Source organism: Sabethes cyaneus, chromosome 3, assembly GCF_943734655.1.
Source record: "Sabethes cyaneus chromosome 3, idSabCyanKW18_F2, whole genome shotgun sequence".
NCBI classification, from domain to species: domain Eukaryota; kingdom Metazoa; phylum Arthropoda; class Insecta; order Diptera; family Culicidae; genus Sabethes; species Sabethes cyaneus.
The window spans coordinates 1,020,663-1,045,471 of NC_071355.1; the positions used below are offsets into that span (position 1 = coordinate 1,020,663).

Consider the following 24,809-nt stretch of genomic DNA (forward strand, 5'->3'; position numbering starts at 1 on the left):
AACATTGGGAATATCTGACGATTGTGCAATTTGTTCCATTGAATTTGAATTTGTTCCATTGACACCACCGACACCAGAAATGTTGACAGACTTTTGAGGTCCGGTTGAAAATTTTAGTCATGGTTTTAGTTAAATATCTGTTCTTAATTCGTTTACAAGTCGTTGAAATCGTTTCAAAATGAGCAGAATTTTTCGAAATTTGATTTTTTCGCTAAACTCTGTTTCCTGCGGGAGATTAGGGATGGGCGAACGGCTCACGAGCCGTTCAAATGAACCGGTTCACAAAACAGAGCGTTCAAACGAACGGCTCTTGAAAAAGAACCACGGTTCCTCAAACGCACCCGAAGACGACACGAAGTTTGGTTCGGGAATCGTAATTTTCCGAACTGTCAACCTGCCGAACAACGAACTGTGAGCCATGAGCCGCTCATTTGAATCGGTTCGCAGCAGCAAATGAACGGTTCGGAACCGCTCACACAAAAGAGCCGTTTTGCCCACCTCTAGCGGGAGATCCGAACTGGAGATTTATTCGGATTTCGAGCAGTTTTGTCGGACTCGCGCAGTTACGTTTGGCCATCAAAAATATCTGGCGGCCCTGCTATCTATAAAGTAATGTTTATATATTTTTCGTTCCTTGCCGCGTCTCAGTCAGGTTCTTTTTGTGATAATGAAATAATTATAATTCTTTTTATTTTGTTCTTATGCAACGAAATCTAATACAGTCAAAATTAGTCTATTCACAAAATATTAGTTGCTATAAGTTGGTTTCCATTGACCTATAATGTGACTATGTGACAGAAATCTGTTAATCTTTTACGCCCCGTAACTTTGAATGTGAAGTGTTTTAACCTTGAGATTGATTTTTTTTGTTGATAATTATAATTGTTACGAATTAGTCTGTCGCAGTAATTGCTTTAGTTAACAGATTAGCTAACAGAAATGTTGGGTGACGAGGTGTTGGCTCAGCTGACGGAAATGTTCGGCGATTACATGGATCAGCGTCGGATTCAGAGAGCTGTAGACAAATACACCACTCGTAAGGCGGTTTTGGAGGTTCTAATTGGATTAGTTGTCTTTCATTGTTTGTCTTAATTTTTTCCGGATAGTTGAAGTATGCATCGAAGCTTTACTCACAGAGCAGGAAGAGCCTGAACTTTACAAACCGGACTACCTGTGGATCCGTGACTGGAAACCAGTGCCCACGGTGCCCACTCAAGAGCCGAAAGCTACGGGAGCCATCAAAAAGGTTATTCCCGCTGATAATGAAACGACAAGCTTTGCGTCCTTTGTTCAAAAGGGAAACCAAAAGTTCGGCAGCGGAACACCCCAGCCGCAGCGGCCAGTAAAAGGTTCTAACCGCCAGACTAATCAGTTTCCGCAAAAGTTTGCCTCGGTTGTGGATACTGTAAACAAGGGATTTCGAGTTATGGTCCTAATGCGTGGTGCTCCCGGCTCGGGCAAATCTTATCTCGCGCGGGCACTTATTGATAAAACGCTTGGAAATAAAGATTACAGAAACCACATATTTAGCACGGATAATTTTTTCATCGTTAATGGGGTGTATAAATATCAAGTGGATAGACTGGAGGAAGCGCACCGTTTTAATCACAACAATGTCCGCGCAAAAGCGCGCGACGGTTGGAGTCCAATTGTGGTGGACAACACTAACATTAAGCTGTGGGAGATGCACGCGTACGTGCAAATAGCGGCCGAACATGGGTACATACTGGAGGTACTGGAACCGGTTACGCACTGGCGCTACAACGCAAGGGGCCTGGCGGCAAGAAACACGCACGGCGTTCCCGAGCACAAGATTCGGCTCATTCTCGGGAACTACGAAAAGTTGAAGGATACTGCCGAACTGTACAGGCAGTGCCAGCTGGAGCACGCCCGGCATTTGCCTCCGAAGATGAGGCACTTTCCGATCGTTCAGACGGATTTGCTGACGCAGACGGATGCGAATAGAAATCGCGGCCAGCAGCAGGTGAGCGCAATTAAGGATCATTTTTGGTGACGGAGCTGAAGCATCATCATTTCGTCTTGTTTGCAAACGTTTATTCATATTCATTTGTTGGTTTTCGAGCATTGCTACTTACTTAAGTTGAACGGCAAGCATTTTGCTTTGTACTTTTTTCTTTATTTTAGTTTGTAACCAAACCTCACCGCGAGGGACATTCGAAAAATGTCAATTCTAAGGATACTAGAAGCGATAATCGCAACAAAAAACCGTCCAATCGTTGATGTTTTACTAACAATTTGAGTTTTTAATAAAGTCGAACTTTTATTACATTTTATTAGTTTGTTTTTAGAAAACGCAGCCCAACTCACGCAACAGCATTTTCCTGATTTGTGTAATAATTGCCACTTATTTTAGGAACAACCCACCAGCGGCAAGCAGCAAGATACAAACATGGACGATTGGGTCAGTACAAACTGGGAAGACGGGTCTGCTTCCATGCAGGAACCAAGCGGTGATTCTAACCAACACACGGAGATCGCTATACCTAAACCTCCCCGTCAGACACCGAAACACATGTACGCGGCGACGGCTGCTTCGGCGGGACATGACAACGATTCGGGCGATCTGCTGGCCATTCAATCCATACACGGTGAAGACACGCAATGGATTTGGCCAACAGAAGCCGAAAATAGCTGGAAACTTGACGACGAAGAGAATATCGATCCCGATGGTAAGGAGCATGCAGCAGCAGCAAACGAGCCAACTCCAGTTGGGACGCCGAAAATGAAACGGGTTCCACCCGCTCCGGATCAGGCCTCGTTTCTCCTGTCAAACGTATCGATTCCATTCGAGTGGCGAACGCCTGAGAGTTCCACCGGAGTAACACCGCAAAAACAGAGCGAACGTAAAAAATATGTCAAGAAAAGGAGAGCCTTAGTGCGGCATCGACGGGGCTGTCGGAACGAAAACACAAGTTTCTCGGAAATCTGCAACCTCTATCCGCAAATTCCGGCCCAATTGCTGTGGGATCTGTTCGAAAAATGCAACGGCGATGGCAATTGGACGGCAAGTCTGCTCCTGGAAGAGCAAAAGTCGTACGAGTTTGACGATGATCAAGGCAAAACGGGTGACGATGCAATAGCCGATGATGATCAGTTCGAGTGTGACTGTAATGAACCTCTGGTCGCTCAAGTGCCCGCCAGCACTATGAATGCCACCGTTGGTGGGGGAGGATACGAAACGGATCGATCATCCACGGTTAGCTCCAACTCCCCACGCAATACAATTAGGAGAAAAGACAAGATTCTAACGGAAGATTTACAGCAAACGAAAAAACAGTTGGAATCGTTTATAGTACTTGGAAGGGAACACTACTCAGAGAAAATCCAACAGATTCGAGCGGCAAAAGGGATTATACCTAAAGAAGAAGCCACTCCGCTTTTAACGGAGCCCGAACCACCGATCGTAGAAGACACAAAGTCAGACCCCGAGGTGCTGGAAGTTACCTTAGGAGTAGATTTAATAAAACAGTTGCATGCGGTCTTCCAGACGAAGTATGCCTGTAAATCTCTCGATGTCGATGAGCTTACCTCAGAACAAACCAAGGTTTTTATGGCAACGGAAGTTGCCGAACAACTGTACAACTCTTTCCTGGATTCCGTTTACAGTAGAAAAGAGGAGAAAAAACTTTCCGAGTTTAGGAGGGATGCCCAGATTGCGAGAGAATTGGAAGCAAAGCATAAATATCCTGCCTTATTCAACGAAAGACTGGACAGTTCGGATGCTCCCAATCTGAACGACATAATCGAAATGGAGCACGCCCTTTCGGCCTACCGAAACGAAATAAACGGCTGGGTAAAAGAAGTTCCCCAGGATCTGGCCGCCCAGATGACGCGTCAAAAGTTGAAAGAGATGTTCCCCAGCGTCGAGCAGGGCGTACTGGAAGAAATCCTGCACGCACACGATAACAAATTCCACGACACGGTGAATGTACTGAACAATTCCATCCCCGAACAGCTGCGCAATCAAATTGCGCACGAGCGAGTAGCTCTGCTACAGCAAAGTACCGCAACGGAAACGCCTAAACCATCGCCAGCATGTCCCGTGATCGTCGAGCAGGACCAAACGGGACGCATCACCGGCGAAGACGCCATCAATCTGCACATGCGTACAGCCGAAGAGTGCCGCAATCTGGCGCAGCACCACCAAGAACTAAAAAACGAATGTCACGAGAAGGCGCGCAGCGCCATCCAGCGAGGCATGGCCGGTGTCGCTGAGTACTATGCCCAAATCGCGGGCCTACACCGCACCAAGATCGACATGTTCAACAGCAAAGCTTCGAACGCCATCATGGAGGTGCACCGGTTGACGCTGAACAATGCGGACGTGCTGGATCTGCACTATCTGCACTCGGAGGAAGCGCTGCGCTGTCTGGAGATCTTCCTGGCCGAGCAGGCCAGCCGGCTGAGGAGCCGCCAGCAGCAGTACAAGGAACTGTTCATCATCACCGGCCGGGGGCTGCACTCGGCGGACGGCATTCCGATCATCAAGCACCGGGTGAAGGCGATGCTGCGCGACTTGTCACTGAGGTGAGTTTTGTTTTTCGTTTAAATTCTTTAAAATGCTTTTAAAATGATTGACTTCTGCCATTGGCGTTAATGAGGAAGGTTGACGGTTGTGACAAAATTTTCAAGATTTCACGCTGACTAACGGACCATTTCGAAGACCGTTTACTTTATTGCGAACCTTTAGCTAATGGTCTGGAAAGAATTGTCCAACCAATCACATAAATAAGTTCTACGCATGATTTGATAATTTCTCTTCACTTCCTCACGAGCTCAACCGACTAACTACAGACACTAGTCTAGACTTGCAATTCTAGAGGCTCTTCTAGTCACTAAGTAGTTGAAGGAACTTTTAAACTGTTTGTGCTGTGATACGTCATTTAGCTGACCACCATCGTCAAGTGTCTTTATCGCCTCCTTTACTGAACGGACCATTCTTTCCCAAATGCCACACATATGCGGAGTACCACAAAGATTGCTATTTCACTTCCTTGTGCTGATAACAACCGATCAACCCATGAATCCTGTACACTAGCAGTTGGTTGCAAAGTCTGTCATAGTATATAATAAAAGGCCTAATTTCGACAAAATGTAGCACTAAGACTTTGCATTGCTTTGCAGCGGATCGTAAATTTGCACGGAGCATTAACATGGTTGATGAGACAAACGACACAAAGCTTCCATTTCTCGACCAGCCTTAATTTATTTGTTAAGGCTGTTGCCTTAAAGATTCTCGTGAACTTTTTCCTTGATTTTGCTCGTGAATCACACGCTTTGGTCTTTTCCGAAGTTTGAAACGAACCCAATACATTCACTTGTGTCGTAAGCCGGAAGCTTATCGACTATAGATCTTCGTTTAAAATACAGCATGAGCATATGCTGCTATAGATTCACTGTGCCCGATTGTTCGCAATGCTCCTCCTTTTCAGTTCCAATAAAATAACATACGTCGATAGTTTCTTCCGGATAGTCTTCGATAGTCTTGTTCCTTCCGGATTTCATACGAAACCCATTTTTGCAGGTTAGTTGTCCGGCATTCTAGCAACATGTCCTGCCCAACGTCCATTCCATTCTCTTACATGCCAGATGCCACCAAAAATAGTTCTCAGCACTGCCGAATGCTGCCAAGTGCTCTACTTCTAGCCGTGCCCACGTTTCTTGCCCATAGAGGACAGCCGGTCTAGTTAGCGTTTAGCACATACTTTGTAATAAGGCTCAGATCTAATTTAATCTCACGGCTGGTATTGTTGCCAGTGAACCAAGGTACTCGAACTCGTCGGCTAACTCTAACTCATCCCCGACAACCACGGTACTGCCTAGGCGGACCCCGTTGCGCTTGGTCGAACACGGCAGCGTATGCTTCCTTTTGGAATGATTGGAATGGGTTCGATAATCCACCCGGAAATTTCGCACAGTACTGGATCGTAGCCTTGATAAGTCTAGTAAACTTCCCTGGAAAGCCATTTTTGGGTCGGTCCGGAATTTTCCCAAGCTCTTATCATATGCGGGTTTGAAATTAATGAATAAGTAGTGCATGGGGACTCGGAATTCGTGGCACTTTTGGGAAATCTGCCACAGGGTGAAGATTTGGTATGTAGTAGACTGACCCTCCATGAAACTTCCCAATAATGAATCGAAGACGGCTTGGGCATGCACAATAGCACTTTGACGACATTCAAGATACTGATCGCTCGGTAGTTAATCCGATAATTAAGCTTATCGAATTTCTTGTAGATAAAGCGTCTTTTCACTCCTTCAGTAGCCGTTAATCGTCGTCGTTAGCAGCATAGAATCGGGGTGACTCTTGTTGATTCAAGCAATCGTATCCATTCAACTTGACCTTCGGCCACTCGCCACCAATTTTTGCAAGTGTCTCCGAAGTCGCAAACAACTTTCGATCTTGGCGAACCATCTTGCACCTTAAGCCCCTCTGTTGTTGGTTACGGTGGGGTTGTTGAAGAGAACTTTTTCGTCGCACTGTAATCCGGTATGCTTACGACGTATCCGGTTCACCGTAGTCTACCGATTTTCGCCAGATGTACGATGGAAAACTCTCCAAGTACTGCCTGTAGCTCGAACTTCATACACCTCCACCGCTCTCCACTTTCAATTCAGTTCAGCAGCATTCGTCAAATACGGTCCGCGGCACCTTCCGCTTGAACACGGCAAGCAGTTTTGCGAAGCTCATATGGTCTAATTTTCTCACACTCGTACTCGTTCTGACGAACACGCCGACGTGAGCATTTCTCTCGGACTCTTGCTCCTATTTATTCATGTATTGCGTCGAGTTTTTGCGAGTGTGTATTTAACTGTCACGGTTGTCGCTCTCGTTCGTTATTGCAGCCCGAGCTGCTGATAGCGACCACTCGCGAGGTCGGCAGCGATTCTCGTTTGACGGGTAGTGCACGCTATGGACGATGGCGAAGAGGATAACGGATGATTTTTTTCTGAACCATTCCAATTCTGCGAGACCAATTAGCATGATATGGGCACCAAACAACGGAATTAGTTTCGAGGATTGATCACACAAGCGATCAGTACAGCGATTTCAGGCAGAGTGGGTCACGAAACTCGTCTGCAATCTTAAAAATTAATCCCAGCTGTCGGTTGGCCCTCGAGGTAATGTTGTCATAGTGGTTCTTGAATGTAAGTTTATTGTCCAACGAAACTCCCAAATCCTTTATACATTGTACGCGGAGCACGGGCACGGGCAGCGGTTGGAAATGGTGTAGTCGTATTCAATGGGCGCTTGTTTTCTGTGAAATGAGTATGAGATTACGGTGCACTTCTCTATGCTCAGTGTTAAGCAGGTATTCCAGGTAACCGATAAGCATTAGTATAAGCAGTAAATCAATCGTTTATTAGCATCCCTGGCATTTTATACTGCATGTTGCTGTTTATCAGCCTTTTGACTGCATAACTGTTGTAAATTGGCATCCACAATTCTATTTAAATTCTTCTTGTAGCACACCAGTTCACAAACGTATTCAAGTACTCCTGCAGTTCCATACAGTCGTTCAGGCATGTAACAGCTTTGAAAATTTTTGTATCGTTACCATAAAATAGTTGGCTATCATGTGAAAGCAAACATGAAATATCGTTTATAAAAATTGAGAAGAGTAGCTGGCCGAGGTCACTGCCTTGCGGGACTCAAAATTGGTTGGAGAAGCGGTTGAAGACATTTGATCCTATTTTGACACATAGGCTTCTGTTAATCAACTAACTGGTGAGCAAAGTACGTTACTGCATCGTTTTAAAACAACAGAGAGGAGACAATTCGGACTCGACCGACTGCATACGAAGTTTTCATTTTATTCACGATATCTTCGTTAATGTGCGGCAGCTCGAACGAAAAAACATTACGTGGCACTACGTTACTGGCTTCTTCAATTTGTGCAGCAGATGCCATGAAAATGCTCGGCAAAAAGGTTACATTTCTCTACTTCTCAATCTCATCCAGTCCTCCTGCGCCGCAGTTTCGACAAGGGTAATCAATTTTCGTTTCGTTTTGTGTTTATAAATGACCAGAATTTCTTAGGCTGTTTGCGGATTACTTTGAATGGGCGGTTGTACAGAAAACGGTTGTAACTGTGATACCGGTTGCTCACAGCATTGAACTACATAGAACTAGCATAGTACGGTGAGCGATGCCAATAATATTTGCGCAACGCTGCCGATTGCAAACGCTTCAGCATACGTAGGCGTGCAAATCATGCCTTTCGAGAATGTTTCGCTTCAATGCAGCTCTGAGTGGTTGCGTCAATTTGTCCGAAAAATCGTGTCCCATAGCTGGTCTCGATCGACGGTATCGTATGCTGCTTTAAAATCAATAAAGATGTGATGCCTGGGCACGTTGAACTCCTGACGTTTCTGCAAGATTTGTCGTATATTAAAAATTTGGGTCGTAGTGTCACGAGTTCCCATGAAGCCCGCCTGATAATTCTAATCAAAACCTTGTGCTGCCGCTAACAACCGGCGTTACAGGATTTCGGAGACGATTTTTCTCCACCGCTTGTAGGTATTCCCCAACAAGTCAATCATTTCGTATAATCTGGGGCTCTTCACCTCATCCAGTACTCGCGCGTACTTCTCGGCAGATTGCGGGTTATCTAACTGCCTACTGTTCTGTCGAGAAGGACGGCTTTGGCAAGTCTGGTATACAGTTCACAGTTTTGAGCGCATATATTCTGTTACTAGGTGATGGTCAGAGCCAATATTCGCGCCAATATTGTGAATCGTGATGCTAGAGAAGATCACCAGGCCTCGGGAAGCTGCAAAGTTTATACATCGTTGACCGTTTGTGTCGGTGTTCATGCTGACAATTTTGATGTCCCGTGGCGAGCAACTATCGTACGTTGTCTCCAGCTCCGCCTAGAACGCTTCCTTTTCATGGTCTGGTCTACCCTCGTCAATAGACACATTCTCTCGTTGATCGCCTTCCAATCCATCACACGATCCCGCATTCTGCCCACCTCGTTCTCAGTCCGTTGGTGCATAATATTTTTAGATATAAATTATCAAATTATGGTTGGTTGTGTAGTACCGTTACCAGTATATTAAATTTATAAAAAATGTGATCTTCATTTTCGCGGTACTGGCTTTACAAGAAAATTTGCGAATATTTAGGTTAGTCTCAAGCCTCTTTTTACACTTTCTTACAATTTTAGAATTATCGTGGGTTTTTATGACAGTTTTGGAGTTACCACGGTTTTTTTTATGACCATTTTTGAATTAACGCGGTTTGTTTACATCATCGAATTGACGCGGTTTTTCCGCGATTTTTGATTTTTAGCGATATTTTAATTTGAGCAATGTGTGTATGTGTGTGTGTGTATGTGTGTGTGTGTGTGTGTGTGTGTGTGTGTGTGTGTGTGTGTGTTGTGTGTGTGTGTGTGTGTGTGTGTGTGTGTGTGTGTGTGTGTGTGTGTGTGTGTGTGTGTGTGTGTGTGTGTGTGTGTGTGTGTGTGTATGTGTGTATGTGTGCATGTGACGCTTGACTTTAGTCGTCTGTTTCTCGGAGATGGCAGAACCGATTCGTTTGTTATTACGCTTATTTGAAAGGTGTTATCACCTTGTAGATCACTATTGAATTGTTTTGCGGTCCGACATTTTGTTTAAAAGTTATAAGCAAAAATGTAAAAATTACGTGACATGATTTTCTCCGGAACCGCTAAACCGATTTCAACAATTTTAGTATCAAATGAAGGCTCTTGCTACTGCAAATTTTTTGTGAGAGTTTTATCGAAAACAATCAAGCGGTTCAAAAGTTATGCTGAAAAATGTGCTTTTTCAAGGTGTCAATTAGTCGAACGTTTCTCAGAGATGGCCATACCGATTATATGGTATATATAGGTAATTACTCAGTTCTCATTGACCAGCATCTTACATCGCTTTCATGGATAACATCGCAAATGAACATCAGGGACAAAATCATGGTGATTGGCGACTTTAATCTCAGTTGCATTAATTGGACAGCAGCCGGTGATTGTTTTCTTTTTGCTGATCCTTCACGTTCTACTACGAATGGATGCGTTACTCAACTGCTGGATGGATATAGTACGGCTGGGCTTGTTCAGATCAATTATGTTCTAAATGAAAACGATCGTATGCTAGATCTCTGTTTTGTTAGTACTGAGCTAGTTAGTGAGCAGGTTTCTATCAATCGTGCTTCCAGTTCCCTCGTTAAGTTCACCCGGCATCATCCGGCACTCCATGTCTTTCTTCATAAACTAACGCCACTCGTATATCAAGATACCACTGAAGATATAGCTTATAACTTTGGCAAAGCAGATTTTTTGAAAATGAATGAATATCTTTCCACCATTAACTGGAGCTCAATACTTGACAATTATGATGCTGAGTCAGCATCACAAAATGTTTCCAACATTCTATTGTACGCTATCGATCAGTTTACCCCAAAGAAACTGATACGACAGTGTACCGCTCCACCTTGGTCAAATCATACTTTGAAATCTTTAAAAACCACCAAGAGACTAGCGCTTAAAAGATTATCTAAGTTTCGTACAAATCCACTTAAATACCATTACGTCTCTTTAAATAACCGTTACAAGCATTTAAATAAGCTGCTGTTCAGTTCATATCAAAACCAAATTCAACGGAATCTTCATAACAACCCCAAAAGATTCTGGCATTATATAAACCAGCAGAGAAAAGAAAACGGCTTACCAACCACCATGAACCTCGGAGATGATGAAGTTACGACTGCTGCCGGCATATGTGAGCTTTTCCGCAAACAGTTTAGCGCTGTTTTCGCCAATGAAACCCTCGACGATCAAGAAGTCTGGAATGCTGTGCAAAACGTCCCGTGCATGGCTACTGTTGGATGTCACCCAACTATAACTGCTCAAGCGGTACTCAATGCGTGCTCGAAGCTTAAAAGTTCTACAAATCCCGGTCCTTAAATGTCTATTATACTGAAAAAGTGCTGCTTAGCTCTTTGTGCTCCATTAGCAAGCATTTTCAACGTCTCTCTACTTTCGGGCAATTTCCCAACTGCATGGAAAACCTCATATGTTTTTCCGGTGCATAAAAAAGGTTCGAAGCAAAACGTTGCCAACTATCGTGGTACCGTGGACCCCCGTTCGTTTGACCGTTTTTAATCTGAACTTTTTAATTTGAACCCCGTTGGTTTGCACGACGTGCAAACTAAAAATGGTTCAAATGTCATTCTCAATATGACATCATTTGCTAATGCGGACAATACACATAAACACGGTTGGTTTGTACTGATCTAGCGTGTTTAATCTGTTTCACATTGCGTTTTCCCAACGGTTATGGTATAAATCCGATCGGAAAATGAAATATTCGCTGCTTGCAACTGCCAACTGAATCAAACCACCAAAACAATAACAAAGAGCAGGGCAGTCAGTTCACACAAACTTCAGCATATTTAGGGTTACTAGTTGTTCAAATTAAAAACTAACCCCGTTAGTTTGCATGAGGAATCGTTCAAACGAACGGGGGTCCACTGTATAGCTTCTCTTTGCGCTGTTTCAAAGCTTCTCGAGCTCATTGTTCTAGAATACCTTACCTACAGTTTCTCTAACTGCATTGCCGAAAACCAGCATGGTTTTATATCCAAACGGTCAACTTGCACCAATCTGATTTCCTATACATCTCTCATTGCTCGCTCAATGCAAAGCCATCTTCAAGTCGACGCAATATATACCGATTTATCAGCGGCCTTCGACAAAATAAATCATCAAATCGCTCTCTCGAAACTTCAGAGGCTTGGATTATGCGGTAATATCCTGAAATGGTTTGAATCATACCTTACTGGTCGAACTATGTCAGCCAAAATTGGAAATACTATCTCTGTGCCCTTTTCGGTCACACCTCTGGCGTACCTCAAGGCAGCCATCTAGGCCCATATATTTTTCTGCTGTACCTCTATGATATCCATCCTACTCTTAAATGCATGAAATTATCGTATGCCGACGACTTCAAACTCTTTTCCGTAATTAAGAATATGTCTGACTGCCAATTTTTGCAATCGCAGCTAAATAGTTTTACTGACTGGTGTAATACCAATAGGATGCTATTAAATGCTTCCAAATGCTCCTGCATATCTTTTACACGCAAGAAATCAATTGTAACATTTGATTATAAAATATCTAACGTTGTTCTAAAGCGGGAAACAGTTGTAAAAGACTTAGGAGTTTTGCTGGACTCCAAACTGACGTTCAAGGATTACATAGTCTTCATCTGTTCTAAAGCCTCGAGAAATCTTGGCTTCTTATTCAGGGCCACAAAGCAGTTTATTAGCATTCCATGTTTGAAAACTCTGTACTGTTCCTTAGTGCACTCTGTATTAGAATATGCCTCGAATGTGTGGGCACCGTACAACCAGAACAGTATTCAACGGATTGAGGCAATCCAACGCAAATTTGTGCGTTTCGCTTTACGGCTCCTACCTTGGAATGATCTATAAAACCTCCCAAGTTACCAAAATCGATGCAATCTGATCGGGCTTGATACGTTGGCACTTCGGCGCGATGTTACCAAAGCTACCTTTATCTCCGACATCTTAAAGTCGTTTGTTGATTGTTCCGATATTCTACAACTCCTAAACATAAACATTCGCCGTAGAAATCTTCGATCCCATGCCTTTTTTTACCTTCCCGTCTCACGTACGACTCCCTTACTACCAAAATGAGCCTCTCAGTAGCATGTGTCGCGTTTTGAATAAATGTTATAATGTTTTTGATTTTAATGTATCTCGAACCGTTCTAAAAACTCGTTTTCGTAGGGATCTGAAACAAATGTAGTTTGTCCTTTATAATCAATAGTATCGTGTTAGTCATAAGCTCCTATTTTTTGTATACATCTAGTTCTTGTAAGTTATTTGTTAAGAAAACTATGTGCTCTTTGTTTTAAGTTAAAAAATGTATCATTTGGTGTAAATCTGTTGGTACTAAAAGATAGGAAGTTTTGTGCCTACTGGAGAAGGAACGTTATAACTGTTCCACTCCAGCGGGTTTTTACCTTCTCAAATAAACAATCTATAAAAAATATAAACAATCTATAAACAATATAGCCTCATAGATCACTATTGATTTGTTTTTTGATTGGATGTTTAATTTGGAAGTTATGAGCAGTCGTGTACAGCACAATAAAATTTACAATTATTCATAACGCTATTAACCAGATAATTAATCAGATTTCAACTATCTTAGTATCAAACGAGAGGCCTTAACGCTGTGAACATATTTGCTAAATTTTATTAGAATTGGCCTTACGAGTCAAAAGTTATTTGAAAAACATTGATAAAATTATTTAAGTAAACTTTTCTGAGAAAAAAACGCGATCATGTACTCTTGCGCAAAAATGCTTAATTTTCCAGGTGGTGTGTCTTTGGAAGAGTTTATTTAAAAAATAAGGCGCAACTTTCTACAGTGTTAGGGTGACGGTAAATCTACCTATTAGGGTGTTAGAGATTTTTGTTTTTTTGAATGTGTCCAAAAAAGTACAGTGTCTCCACAAAAGTTGTAGAACGCAGTAAAATAAGCAACTTTGCTGTACATAGTAACTATCTACCTCTTGCTGGTTGCGAAGTTGCGAACGATGTTTTTTAAATGCAGCGAAAATTGAAAAATTGAGATATTGAAAAGCGGCTACGTCACAATTTAGATAATCAATTTTTACACATAAAAAATCAGTCAAAACGATCCTTTAGATACTGAGATACACGCACCGTCGATGAAAACATATAGTTTCGAGGAGAGCGCGTTTAAACTATTGTACAGCACTGCACTTTCCTTCAAGTGATCCCACAGTTTTACAGTTTTACTTCTCAACGAGACCACGTACCGAAAAATACTTTGGGCTCAACATTTCTGAAGGTAAAAGGCTCCTGAACATGCATAACAAACAAGTTTTTCGACTTTCCAGTAATCTTCTGCATATCCCCATCAATCGTTCAGATTTCACGAAGAACTCTCCTATCCAATCGATGTGCGCAACCTTCAATGAGTTCTTCCACTTGTTCGAGATCAACGAGTCGTCATCGGTGTTCAAACAAAAGCTGCTTAAGTTACTTAACTCATCTATTAGCTAGTAATATGTTCATTTTTTGTTTATTGTGAATTGACCATTTTGTTTTATTTTGTAAATTTGTATGTGCGATGCTTTATCATTAATTATTTTTGACTACTATTGTGAGTTTTTATAATACGAAATGCTAGTTAAACGATACTGGGTTTTGTGCCTATTTGAGAATGACTCCACAGTCGTTTTTTCTTTTAGATTCATGTAGACTATTAGTCGGATGAATTACATTATACTTACTTTACTTTAGTGGCAACGGTCCGTTACCGATCCTGCGCCGAACGAATTATAGTCCTCCAGTACCGTCGGTCCTGGGCTGCCGTTCTCCAATCCCCACGAACACCAGCTGAACGTGCATCGTCTTCGACAGCACACACCCACCGGGTGCGGGGTCTGCCTCGGAGTCTACGGCCTCTTCCTGGTTCTCTGCTGAAAATAGTTTTGGCTACTCTTTCATCGGGCATTCTGGCCACGTGTCCAGCCCACCGCAGCCTGCCACATTGCACTACCTTCACTATATCAGCATATTTGTATACTTGGTACAGCTCGTGATTCATGCGTCTGCGCCACACTCCATTTTCCATTTTGCCACCAAGTATAGATCGCAGAATTTTACGCTCAAAAACCCCAAGCACTCGCCGATCAGCTTCCTTTAGCGTCCATGATTCGTGTCCGTAAAGGGCCACCGGGAGGATTAGTGTTCTGTAGAGCGCCAGTTTTGTGCGAATTTGCGAACTACGGGACTTCAGCTGGCTACGTAATCCGTAGAAAGCCCGATTCGCGGCTGCAACTCGTCGTTTCACTTCGCGGCTTACGTCGTTGTCACATGTCACGAGTGTACCAAGGTATATAAATTCCTCCACTACTTCATATCGTTCCCCATCTAACTCCACCTCGGCACCAACACCACTTGAGCTCCCACGTTCCCTACCAGCAACCATGTACTTCGTTTTGGCGGTATTAATGGTAAGTCCCAATCTCGCTGCTTCCCTTTTAAAGGGCCTAAAGGCCTCTTCTACTGCTCTACGGTTGATTCCGATGATATCGACGTCATCCGCAAAACCAAGAAGCATGTGAGATTTCGTGATGATAGTTCCATTCCTTTCCACGTTTGCTCTTCGTAATGCACCTTCCAAGGCAATGTTGAATAGCAGGTTAGAGAGTGCGTCCCCTTGCTTCAGTCCATCCAACGTCACGAAAGCAGCTGAGGTCTCACCCGCTATTCTAACGCATGATTTGGATCCATCCAGCGTCGCACGAATCAGCGTAACTAGTTTCGTCGGAAAACCATGTTCTAGCATTATCTGCCACAGCTCATTTCGTTTAACTGAATCGTACGCCGCTTTAAAATCCACAAACAGATGGTGTGTCTGCAAGTTGTACTCCCGGAACTTGTCTAGCAACTGGCGCAGGGTAAACATCTGATCCGTCGTGGAACGACCCTCACGAAAACCCGCTTGGTACTCGCCGACGAAGGACTCCGCTAACGGTCTCAGTCTGCAGAACAGGATACGGGAAAGCACCTTGTAGGCAGAATTGAGCAATGTAATTCCTCGATAGTTTTTACACTCCATTCGATGTCCCTTTTTGAAAATTGGGCAAATGAGGCCATCCAACCACTCCTCCGGCATTTGTTCTTCCTCCCAGATCCTGACAATGATCCGGTGGATTGCTTCGTACAGCCGCTCGCTCCCCGCTTTTAGAAGTTCAGCCGGGATACCGTCCTTCCCAGCAGCCTTACCGTTTTTCAGCTCACTGATTGCCTTCTTAACCTCTTCCTGTGTTGGTGGCTCCACAGCTTGACCATCGCTTACAATTTCTATCCTGTCCCTGCTGATCTCCTCATTTACCTCTCCATTCAATAGTGTCTGGAAGTGCTCCTTCCACCTGGCTGCTACCGCCGTTATGTCGGTAAGCAGGTTGCCAGCACTATCATTGCACATCACAGGCATGGCAAAATTCCTGCTTCTCACCGTTTTATAGAAACTCCGTGTGTCGTTGCTGGCGTATCGCTCCTCTGCGCCGGCAAGCACGTGCTCCTCGTACTCGCGTTTCTTTAGACGATGGATTCTTTTTTCCGCAGCTCTAGTCTCTCTGTATCTCTCTCTGTTTTGACGCGTTGCCGCAGTGAGCATGCGACTCCTGGCCTGGTTCTTTTCGTCTGTCACTCTCTGGCATTCGGCATCAAACCAGCTGTTACGCTGTCTTCCACGCGTCGTGCCTACCACCTCTCTCGCTGTTGTTTGGATGGCACCATGGATGTTCCTCCACAGCCCATTTATATCTTCTTCTTCTACCTGCTGTTCTGCGATTCGCTGGTCAAGCTTCCTGGCGTACTCCACTGCAACGCCGTCTGCCGTTAACCGCTGGATGTTGAAACGCAGCGTCCTTTCAGTGCGAGCTTTCGCCGTGTTCGACAGCCTTGCGCGAATCTTACTCACTACGAGATAGTGGTCAGAGTCGATATTTGGTCCACGAAAAGACCGTACATCGATAACATCCGAAAAGTGTCGACCGTCAATCAAGACATGATCGATCTGAGAGCTAGAGTCTCCATTTGGATGCCTCCAGGTTTGTTTCCGAATATTCAAACGTGGAAAGTAGGTGCTACAGATGGCCATCCCTCTGGCCGCGGCAAAATTTATGAGCCTCAGACCGTTATCATTGGTCGACAGATGCAGGCTATGTCTTCCAATAACTGGACGGAAGAATTCCTCCCTCCCGATCTGCGCGTTTGCATCTACATTATACATACACATTATAAATAAATGAATAAATAGACCGTTGCCAGATCCGAAGTTGATGAACAAGGACTTATGACATTTTTCTGTGTGTTGGCAATATTTTCAAAGGTGGGTTGCGACTTCTGTTCGTAAACGGAGATCGTTCTTTCTGGTGTCTCGGCGCCGGTCCGTTTTATTCTTCTTGTACGTTGATCCTTGCTATTCTCTATACTGTCAATATTCTGTTTGTTCTGTTTTTTCTTTTCTTCGGCGTCTAGCCTTTGTTTTTGTGTGATGCTCCGATTGTTGCTTTTGGTTATATTCAAAAAATTCATGCTCGAGCCGCCCGATTTGTATTTGTAAGTCCTTGTGTTTGTTTATTGCAATGAGTTGTGCGATTTGTTCATCTTTTTTTTCTACGCATCGCTTCTTCTAGTGCCGCCAATCTTAGTCAAGTCGAGATTGTGCAGCGGTTTGAGCAAAACTGTCCTTGTTGGTGTTTATTATTTTACGAGCCTCCGGGAATGAAATGTTTTGGTCTATTTTAGTTTGGATGATTTAGGCAGTGTGCATCTCTCTCGCATTGTTCACCATGTTCTGGTTTTGAGCAATTAGAGCATACTTTGGGTTTAGAGCACTTTATTTTTGTATGACCGTACTGGAAACAAGAATAACAGATCATGGGATTGGGGTAGTATTTTCTTGTTTTCTCTTCTGTTTTCTTGCTTAATCCGATTCTAACGCGTTCGGGGAAAGTTGTTTTGTCAAATGTTAATATCAGAGCCGGTGTATTCTTCGGTGTACCATTTTCGTAGCGAGTGATTCTTCGCACGTCGATGGCACCTTGAATTCGAAGATTATCTTTGATGACTTCCACGGACATATCGATAACCTCCAAAGATGCGATGACACAACGGCCCACATTAAGTATTGGATGAGGTTCGATAGAAATAGGCGTTTTGTTTCCATTCATCAGATGAGTAAGCGTTTTTTATATTTTGACCTGTTCCGGGTTCCTTACGAACCTTGATTTTCGCTTTTTCCTATCTCAATTTGTCCTACCGCATGTTCAATAAATCTTCCGATAATAAAAGGATTTTTTGGAAGCGTGAAGTCGTTTCCGGGGTCTCCCCATTCGGGGAAAGTTCTGTCGAATGGTCTCGATAATCCACCATGTTGATGCCTTTTCAGACTCACCACGTTTTTCTCACTTTTAGGTTATGATTTCACTACAGTCAACTTTCGCTAAGATTATACCTACATAGTTTAATATTTCAGAATATTCAATCTGCTGTTTCTGTCTTTTTTCAGGTGCGTGGAAATAAATCCAGGATTCTTGAAAATCAAACTGCAAAACAACAGTGACATGCTGGAGCGGCTGATACAACCGCAAAGCTAGCTGTACCGCATTTAGTCCAGTCAGAATTTACGCTCACAACAAGCTACCAAACGCCACCATTGAAAGACAGTAAGTTAAGTTTGATTGTTATTGTTTTGTGCTAACGAAAATGGAACACAACTCCGTTTGATTTTAATTAACCACGTTTCAATTTGTGACCGAACACTTTAAGCTGCTCAATTTTCTTATTTCAAACTGAACAGAGCTGTTGTACCTGATTTCTGAACCGACCGACTGTGCGGTCACTTAATTAGCTTTCAATGTTAAAGATTTTGTTTTGTAAATAATAAAGAATTTATTTCCTTGTCAAGTTCAGACAAAAAAGAGCCAGACGTACGAAATAAAGAACGTTATTTTTTATACCAAATTAAACGGAAGCAAAAGCTATGTGCCTATAAAAATATAATCTAGCCGCTTGTCGGGTGTGGAAAGAAATTGTCCTCCTCGGAAGTCAGAACCTGGTACTGTTTATTTGCTGTCCGAGGCGAGTTTTCCCCGGGCACGGGTTCATACCCCACATTCGTTCCAGGTTCTTGTTTTTGATCATTTTTTCCGTTAGCGTGCGCTTGCAGTTTAGGACCTCGGCTTTCGATCGGAGGCTGCTATCGGTTGCTCGAGTCATAACGCTGCTTCCGGTGCTCTGCAGTTTCCGATCGAGCGATTCCGTGCTACTGACGGACTGATTTTTAATTAATTAGTCGAGTTTGATGCGTCACGGGGACCATTTCGATACTTACACTTTTGGTATTCTTCCTCCGAAGACCCGGTTTCTTGTGCGGACCGTCGCCACCATCGTCCAGACTTTGCATTGAGGAGGACAACCGGGATGTTTGCTTGGTTTTGCTGTAATGACGATAATATATTGGTAATGTTTGCGATGTAAACTACTCCGTTTTACTTCAGGTCTTCGAAGTACAAATGCTGTTTCAGTTTTGTGGCACAGATTCTTGCATCCGGGGCGTAGGCAAGCATTCGGTTCAAAACATCCACTCCGTAGTGACTCAGTAGGGGGACTAGACATCTCAGATCGACATGCTTTCGTTTCGGGAACTCAAACTGCAACTGATTCCGATGACGAAATTTAGCTAAGAGCGCAGCAGAAGGTGAACCGACCACCGCATGGATCCGATCCAGTTGGTCCACTTCGTTTTCGCCGGGAAATAGGGGATTCAGTGTTAGCATTTCGTAGAAACAGCAGCCGACAGCCCAAATGTCCATTTTAGGGCCATAATAACCTGACGTGAGCAGACACTCGGGTGACCGATACCAGCGAGTTGAAATGTACGCAGAATATGGCGGTTGTTGGCTGACGTTGCAGATCGAACCGAAATCCGCGAGTTGGACCAATTCCTAGTACAAATAAAGCGTTATTATCTGCGTTTTACGCCTTGGTTGAAAGCTTACATTATCCCTCATTTTATTCGATATTTTGATGAGAATATTTTCCGGTTTGATGTCACGATGGAATATCCCGTTTCGGTGCAGGTGGTGCAACCCACAGACGATCTGATACAGAAATCGGCGTACTCGTTTCTCCGACAGACAGCGTTTACGATTCTTGATGTAATCGTACATACTCATGTCCATAAGTTCCATCACCAGCGTGAGGTGACCGTTAACACCGTCACTACAAGAGCGTTGTGGAATTTATTCAAAGCCACAGACATTTAAAATTTAAAATCGACAATAAAAGGTTAAAAAGATTTTTTAAGGACAGAATAACGACTGAAATTCCTTCATATATTTAAAATTAGCACAGTTCATGTTCTGTAAAAAGAACAAATCTTACTGCAATATATCGACGAAGCTGACCAAATTGGGATGGTAATCCAGCGCCTTCATAATCTGGATTTCTGCACATTGTAGGGCTTCGGTCGAGTCAACATACAGCTTCAGCAGTTTCTTCGCCGCATAGAACTGTCCGGTTCGTTTGTGCTTTACCCGATACACCTCGGAAAATGAACCTTCACCGATCTTCTCGTGTATCTTGTAATCTGCGTCAGTAATACCGTTAAAACTCTAGAAAATCCGTTCTTTCTAGGAAAACCTTACTTACCAATCAGTTCGAACTCCGGCATTTTGCCGAACAAAAAGTGACTGTCATAAGAAAAACAACATCCGCGCAGTAGGCTCAGGAAAAACCATTCTTTTTAAAGCAACCAAAAAAAAATCTTTTAATTACAAAATTCGAACTTCGATAAGTTCGTTATAAATTTCTCTTTATTAAAAAGAAAACAGAATATAAAAGGCACTTACAGTCTATGAGGAAAAAATCGTCCTATCTAACCTACCAAATGCACACGGCCTTCTTACTCTAGCGACAGACGACGCTTACCGTCGAACCGTTTGTCGTCCGATGCGCCCCCGTTGGCCATCGATTGCTGCGAGGACGCTGCCGCGGGACCCGCAGTTGAATCGCCCGCTGCCTTCGAACCGCGATTGCGAAGCGACTTTCGTAGTAGATTCTGATTGGAGCGCGATTCAAACTCCCGTCCCGGGGGTGTTTCCAAAAATTTATCCTCGAAAATGGTTTCCAGATTGCGCGCTCGGACGTCCGGTGGCGGTGTTAGGCCGATTCGCGCGTTGACTTCTTCCAGGGAAACAAAATCTCTTCCTACCGGTGGGTGCGGGGCAGAACCGTCGATGGGCGTGTTGCAAGGTGTGGAATTTCGCGAGCGCGGTGGGGATGTATCCAAATCGATCGGCGAAAGAGATCGTCCCGATGGTGAGAGTGACTGGGTGGAAAAAGCGGGCATCTCGTCTACCAGGTCGCGGTGGCACTCCTCGTCATCACTTGAGCAGCAGTACGGGGACAGGCAGCCTTCCTCTTCGGAGGAATATTCAAGTTGCGAATCCATTTGACTTCCGTTAATCGATGATGAATGGTTTGGAATGTTACCTGCTGTAGCCATAATTACCTCAGCGATTGTTCAATTAAATAGTGCCGGCCTATTTCTGAAAGACAAACTAGAGGCGAAACCGTAGGCGTGGATCAGAGCAGGTAGCCTTTTCATTGAAAAATTAAATACGAACCTGCATTTCTCAGCTTCGATCGTCAGTGTGTTCGGCGGTGTCGGCAGGCAGGTAAACAAAATTGGTTCTGCATTTTTTGCTTATTTTGTTTTGTCGCTGTACGCAGTTGAGCAGGTCAAAAAATTACGCAACAAGATTTGTCTATTCACCTTGAGCATTTTTGTGCAGTCGACCGGTGCCAATGGGATACATAGAAGAGGTGTGGAAGAAGTAAGCTTGTCGGTATTCACTTTTTCGTGTGCGTAAAGGCCCAAACAGAATGCTGCGTCAACGCATCCGTCAGCTTCAATTTGACATCAAACCCATGGGAAATCTGTCAGAATAACGCTAACAAACGCGCTGACGCAGCATTCTGTTTGGCTCTTAACGACTACTACTGTTTTACCTGACTTACAACGATACTAGACGGCGTTTTTAGTCTGGGACGGCGGAGGCATTGTACGCCAGACTAAAATCGGAGGCTAGGAGAAGAGGGTTACAAATTAATGCGTCGAAAATCAAATATATGGTAGGATGAGGCTTTAGAGAAAACAACATTTGCCTGCCACGGAAAGTGACTATTGACGGCGATGAACTGGAAGTGATTGATGAGTTTGTATATTAGAGATCTCTGGTAACCGCCGATAATAATACGAGTAAAGAAATCCAACGACACATTCAAGCTGGAAGTCGGGCCTATTTTTCCCTCCGCAAGACACTTCGATTACGGAGCATACGCCGCCGCGCAAAATTGACGATGTACAACACGCTAACCGGACCGGTAGACCTCTACGGACAGACCAAGTAGGGAAAAAGTCGGGAATTGGAACCTGTCGAGAAAAAATCGGGAATTTGGTGAAAATTGCTATAAATCAGGAATTCATGAATTTAGTTGAAGCACGTATAACAATTTTTATGTAACAATTTGTATAAGTTGAGCATTTTATATTTTTACCTTAATATAATCAGCTTTGATCTGTAGATTTCCTAATTGGAAATCCCAGTATGAAGGCACCAACCCTGAATGATGCAGAACGAAGACCTGCAGTTGTCTCCACCGACACGGACCACGACGAATTTCACGTTTAAATTGAAAATTCGTGTTAGGATCGGTACGGTAATCTTATTTGTGTGTTGAGCTCAAATCCCCAAATTCCAAAGTCCCAAATCTCTGGCCATCTTGATACGTGTGTCTAAAGGCCCAAACAGAATGCAGCGTTAACGCATCCGTCAGCGTCAATTTGACAGTAAACCCATGGGAAAACTGTCAGAATAACGCTGACGGACGCGTTGACGCAGCATTCTGTTTGGCCCTTAACTTTGGAATTGGATGGGGGGTAATCCTGCTATCTCAGGAACTCATCTACACGTTAGTGCGCCCCAGATGTTTTCGTGTTTCGGTCAAATGCTTTCCCGAAATCAACAAATACCAGAAGAAAACAGGTGGGAATTTCGATGACTTGCTCCAACATAATACCACAGACAAACAGACATAACTCTTGGAAGAAAAATCAACAAAAATTATCGTACCTCACATTTAGCCTGAACACTAGCACCATCTATGATCGACATTCCCAAATATCAAATGGCAATATGAGTGTCCCTCGAAGTAGCAAGTATTTTTTATGGGGAATTCCCCTTCTTTCGTCAAAAAGCGCCACTTTGACCAAAACGGAGACATTCCCAACTAAGCCAAAATTTGAAATGACGGTTTTATCGGTACGATGAATGGAAAACGAGTGTTATGTCTGTTTGTCTGTGATAATACGGAGAGTCGTGTTATGATCCACACATCGACTGGCAGGGAATCTAGTTTGCTATTGCCGGAGAGCAGCGTCGATTTTCTCCCGGATCCGGTTGAGGATTACCTTACAGAGAACTTTGAGAGTAATGCAAAGCAACGTGATGCCACGCCAGTTACCGCATTCAGCTAGGTCTCCTTTCTTAGGGACTTTGACCAATATGCCCTGCATCCAGTCAATCGGAAAAGTTGCGGTTTCCTTATTGCTAATATATTGCTATAAAGCTGATGCGTCATCTGGGCTGACAAAGATGGGTTTGCCACTAGCGGAAACTGCAAAAAATAACGTCGTCATTCATCAGCTATAGATAGTTGACCCTGGCTCTCTAGTCCTGCTTACAAGACTTCTTAACAGAACAGCCCTCCCCAGCTAGGCGTTTCGTTGATGTCTGAGCTGATCCTTGTTTCGCTAGGCTGTCAGCAAGCTCATTACTCTCGTTTCCACAGTGTTCATGCACCCTGAATAATGAAACTTTGTTTTGGCGTGAAAGTTCCCTTAGTTGTGCTGCACTCTTAAACTAATTTGGATGCACACTTAGTGGACTTGGGAGCCAGTCGTGCTCGTGCCCAGGCTGTCTATAAAGATATCTGCTTTTCGGCTACTACATTATTTGAACTTCCACTTCTGTTTCGTGACAGAAACGACGAGTGCACTCCGTAGATTCATAGTAGAGTGATAGTTTCGACCCTTGAGCTTTGCTCTGCAATATACACAACATATGTTACCTTTATTTTATGACGGAAAAACGATAAGGAAGTTTCTGTGGGGAAAAAGTCGGGATTTTTTTTTCAAGAAGTTCTGTGGCCACCCAGATACGTGCACTAGCCGTATTTGAACGTAAGGTGCTGCGGACTATTTTGAACGGAGAGCAAACGGAAAGCGGAGAGTGGCGAAGCCGTATGAATCACATGCTTCAGGCACTGCTTGTAGATTCCCATCGAGCACCTGGTGAAAGTTGGGAGGCACCGGGGGGGCCGGACGACTGTGCAGTAGACTTGTGAAAGCACGAACCGTTCCGGTAACCGTCCTAAAACATTCCCCTTCGTTCATAGGTCACACGCTCCCGTTTTCGGTGTATTTCACCTGCTATATAATATTGCGGAGATTCCTCCTTATTAGACTCCCACGTAAAAATTATTAGCGTGGTTATTTTCTGCGTACTTGCAATTTGAGCCATCAGTTTATTGAAACCCCACTGCACCACTCCTTGCTTGACAAGCGTATTTCCAAGGATAATTATTGCTAATTGCAAGAAAAATTTTACATTTAAGAGTGCGCAATTGCTCCTAAAACTGATATTTTAGATTGAATCGTGTCAGTGTCTTCGGCGCACTTCTTGCTTGGAATATAGCGAAAAAGTTTGCCGAAGATACTGAAGTGATTCAATCTAAAATAGCACTTTTATAAGCGATTGCGCACGTTTTAATGCAAAATTTTTCATGCAGTCAGCAATATTATTGAACTTGAACTTGCGTATAGGACTCGTAAAATTGCTGCAAGGCGCAATCCTTACCTTTTCATCAACAGTTTTCGACTATGCGGGCTGCCATAGAGCTTTCTGACAGCTCAATCACCCACATTAGCGAACACGAAATTGTATGTATATACATGATGTTTGCAGATCTTGACCATATCTGGCAGAAATGTCGAGAGTACAACGTGTCCACGCATCACAACTTTATGGATTTCAAACCAGCATACGATACAATCGATCGAGACCAGCTATGGCAGATAATGTACGAACACGGTTTTCCGGACAAACTGACGCGACTAATCAGAGCT

The 24,809-nt window shown here is 43.6% G+C and overlaps 3 protein-coding genes across 3 annotated transcripts; 1 reads left to right on the forward strand and 2 right to left on the reverse strand.

Moving 5' to 3' along the window:
• Positions 1 to 702: 702 nt before the first annotated feature.
• Positions 703 to 18,538, forward strand: LOC128741903 (NEDD4-binding protein 2). Its single transcript, XM_053838013.1, has 4 exons — positions 703 to 1,036; positions 1,107 to 1,984; positions 2,375 to 4,548; positions 18,126 to 18,538. Exons 1-4 carry the CDS (start codon positions 940 to 942, stop codon positions 18,211 to 18,213), a joined length of 3,237 nt encoding a protein of 1,078 aa, XP_053693988.1. The 5' UTR covers positions 703 to 939; the 3' UTR covers positions 18,214 to 18,538.
• Positions 18,539 to 18,664: 126 nt separating this feature from the next.
• Positions 18,665 to 20,291, reverse strand: LOC128743951 (MAPK/MAK/MRK overlapping kinase-like). Its single transcript, XM_053840662.1, has 6 exons — positions 20,270 to 20,291; positions 20,003 to 20,207; positions 19,618 to 19,840; positions 19,112 to 19,563; positions 18,951 to 19,056; positions 18,665 to 18,892 (listed from the first exon to the last, which is right to left on the reverse strand). Exons 1-6 carry the CDS (start codon positions 20,289 to 20,291, stop codon positions 18,665 to 18,667), a joined length of 1,236 nt encoding a protein of 411 aa, XP_053696637.1.
• Positions 20,292 to 20,466: 175 nt separating this feature from the next.
• On the reverse strand, positions 20,467 to 21,301 carry LOC128743681 (uncharacterized). The gene is made up of 2 exons (XM_053840304.1): positions 21,247 to 21,301; positions 20,467 to 21,180 (listed from the first exon to the last, which is right to left on the reverse strand). Exon 2 carries the CDS (start codon positions 21,123 to 21,125, stop codon positions 20,523 to 20,525), a length of 603 nt encoding a protein of 200 aa, XP_053696279.1. The 5' UTR covers positions 21,126 to 21,180; positions 21,247 to 21,301; the 3' UTR covers positions 20,467 to 20,522.
• Positions 21,302 to 24,809: the final 3,508 nt, after the last annotated feature.

Bases quoted from the DNA above. Each gene is read 5' to 3' on its own strand.
- LOC128741903 (XM_053838013.1), top strand. From the start codon at position 940: ATGTTGGGTGACGAGGTGTTGGCTCAGCTGACGGAAATGTTCGGCGAT. The intron at 1,985-2,374 runs GTGAGCGCAATT...CACTTATTTTAG, and splicing joins GAAATCGCGGCCAGCAGCAG to GAACAACCCACCAGCGGCAA. The intron at 4,549-18,125 runs GTGAGTTTTGTT...GTCTTTTTTCAG, and splicing joins CTGCGCGACTTGTCACTGAG to GTGCGTGGAAATAAATCCAG.
- LOC128743951 (XM_053840662.1), bottom strand. From the start codon at position 20,291: ATGCCGGAGTTCGAACTGATTG. The intron at 19,057-19,111 runs GTAAAACGGAGT...TCGTCATTACAG, and splicing joins TTGTACTTCGAAGACCTGAA to CAAAACCAAGCAAACATCCC. The intron at 18,893-18,950 runs GTAAGTATCGAA...ATTAAAAATCAG, and splicing joins GGAGGAAGAATACCAAAAGT to TCCGTCAGTAGCACGGAATC.
- LOC128743681 (XM_053840304.1), bottom strand. From the start codon at position 21,125: ATGGCTACAGCAGGTAACATTCCAAACCATTCATCATCGATTAACGGA.